Source organism: Aplysia californica, unplaced genomic scaffold, assembly GCF_000002075.1.
Source record: "Aplysia californica isolate F4 #8 unplaced genomic scaffold, AplCal3.0 scaffold00364, whole genome shotgun sequence".
Taxonomy (NCBI): domain Eukaryota; kingdom Metazoa; phylum Mollusca; class Gastropoda; order Aplysiida; family Aplysiidae; genus Aplysia; species Aplysia californica.
The window spans coordinates 176387-178517 of NW_004797634.1; the positions used below are offsets into that span (position 1 = coordinate 176387).

General features: G+C 48.0%; 1 protein-coding gene across 1 annotated transcript in view; it reads left to right on the plus strand.

Annotated features, from left to right (window-relative positions):
- Positions 1 to 239: 239 nt before the first annotated feature.
- LOC101864237 (protein lin-10) overlaps positions 240 to 2131 on the plus strand; it is a gene marked incomplete at both ends in the record, with an annotated part of 13541 nt that continues 11649 nt past the window's right edge. Inside the window, 1 exon segment of the mRNA XM_013085304.1 lies at positions 240 to 452. Coding sequence (XP_012940758.1) covers positions 240 to 452 — 213 coding nt within the window.

A 2131-nucleotide genomic window follows, 5' to 3' on the forward strand; every position in this document is an offset into this window, starting at 1 on the left:
GACCTCTCACCATGTGATAGTGCCCAAGTCGAAGAACGAGCCTCTGACCTCTAACATCTGACCTCTAACCTCTGACCTCTCACCAGGTGATAGTGCCCAAGTCGAAGAACGAGCCTCTGACTTCTAACCTCTGACCTGTAACCTCTAACCTCTGACCTCTCACCATGTGATAGTGCCCAAGTCGAAGAACGAGCCTCTGACCTCTAACATCTGACCTCTAACCTCTGACCTCTCACCAGGTGATAGTGCCCAAGTCGAAGAACGAGCCTCTGGGCGTGGTGATCGTGGAGTCTGGCTGGGGCTCGATGGTGCCCACAGTGGTGTTGGCCAATATGCTGCCCACTGGACCAGCCGCGCGCTGTGGTCAGCTCAACATCGGGGACCAGATCATCTCTATCAACGGGATCAGCCTGGTGGGGCTGCCGCTGTCGGCGTGCCAGACCTACATTAAGGTGGGTGGTGTGGTTGTGGTTGTTGTGGTGGAAGTGGTGTGGTTGTTGTGGTTGTTGTTGTTGTGTTGTTGTTGTTGTGGTGGTGGTGGTGGGGGTAGGTGGATGTTGTTGTGGTGGTGGTGTTGTTGTTGTTGGTGGGGGTGTTGTTGTGGTTGTGTAGCAGTCTAGTGGGGCTGCCGCTGTCGGAGTGCCAGACCTACATCAAGGTGGGTGGTGTGGTGGTTGTTGTTGTTGTTGGTGGTGGTGGTGGTGGTGTGGTTGTGGTGGTTGTTGTGGTTGTTGTTGTTATTGGTGGTGGTGGTGGTTGTTGTTGTTGTGGTTGTTGTTGTTGGTGGTGGTAGATGGGTGTTGTTGTTTCTGTTGTTGTTGTTGTTGGTGGTGCTGGTGTGGGTAGGTGGGTGTTGTTGATGGTGGTGGTGGTGGTAGGTGGGTGTTGTTGGTGTTGTTGTTGTTGTTGTTGTTGTTGTTAATGTGTGTAGCAGCCTGGTGGGGCTGCCGCTGTCTTCTTGATTCAAGATGGGTGATCTGTGTGTATGTCAGTGTGCATGTCAGTGTGTGTGTGTGTGTGTGTATGTCAGTGTGTGTGTGTGTATATGTCAGTTTGTGTGTGTGTGCGTGCGTGCGTGCATGTGCGTTTATAAGCAGCAGATTTAGCGCACAAACACTAACAAACTGACAAGACGCCCCGCTGTCTGTTGCCGGTCACCCCATCCTCACCTGGGTGAAGGGAGGAACCTTCTTGGTGGGTGGTTGGCGGGTGCTCTGATGTGGTTTGCTCCTTCTTTCCTATGAAATATCTATCTTCCTTATCTCCCCTTTTTCTTTTTTATGTTTGTTACTCTCTTATAACACCTCTAATCTTCTGGCACTCATTTGTATGACCTTATGCAGTTGCGAGCGCCGTAAAACCTCTACTAAAACTAAAAGAACACTCCTGTAAACTGCCTTTCACAAGAACACAACGTGGGTGGTTGGCGGGTGCACTGGTGTGGTTTGCTTCTTCTTTCTAATCAAACATTTATCATCCTTTTTTTTTCATCCTTCTTTTTTGTGTTTGTTGCTCTCTTGTGACACCTCTAATCTTCGGCACTTATATGACCTTATTGTGTTGCAAGTGCCGTAAAACTCTTGCTAAAACAAAAGCAGAACACAACATTGGGATCCTCACGGGGTTTGAACCCACGACCTGATGTCCTCTCTCTCTTTCCTCAAATGAGCAGGCAAGCAAACTAACAAACAAACAAACAGACAGACAGACAGCCAAACAAACTGCCAAGATCAAAAGAGTGGGTGGTTGGCCTCACCTACATGACTTAATTGTGTTGCAAGTGCCGTAAAACCCGTATTAAAACTCAGCTAAACTGCTAAGAGCATTATGCCGCTGCTCGTTTCCTGTGGATACCCGAAGTAATCAGGTGGAACAGAGTAGCAATCCGCTTACATTTAATTACTCGTTTGTCTAAATAAGAAGAGTCGAATGGTGTTGGGTGTGGTAAGCTCCTTAGCTCCTCCTCTTCTTCCTCCTCTTCCTCTTCTTCTTGTTCTTGTTCTTCCTCCTCTTCTTCTTCTTCTTCTTCCTCCTCTTCTTCTTCTTCTTCTTCTTCTTCTTCTTCTTCTTCTTCTTCTTCTTCTTCTTCTTCTTCTTCTTCTTCTTCTTCTTCTTCTTCTTCTTCAGCACT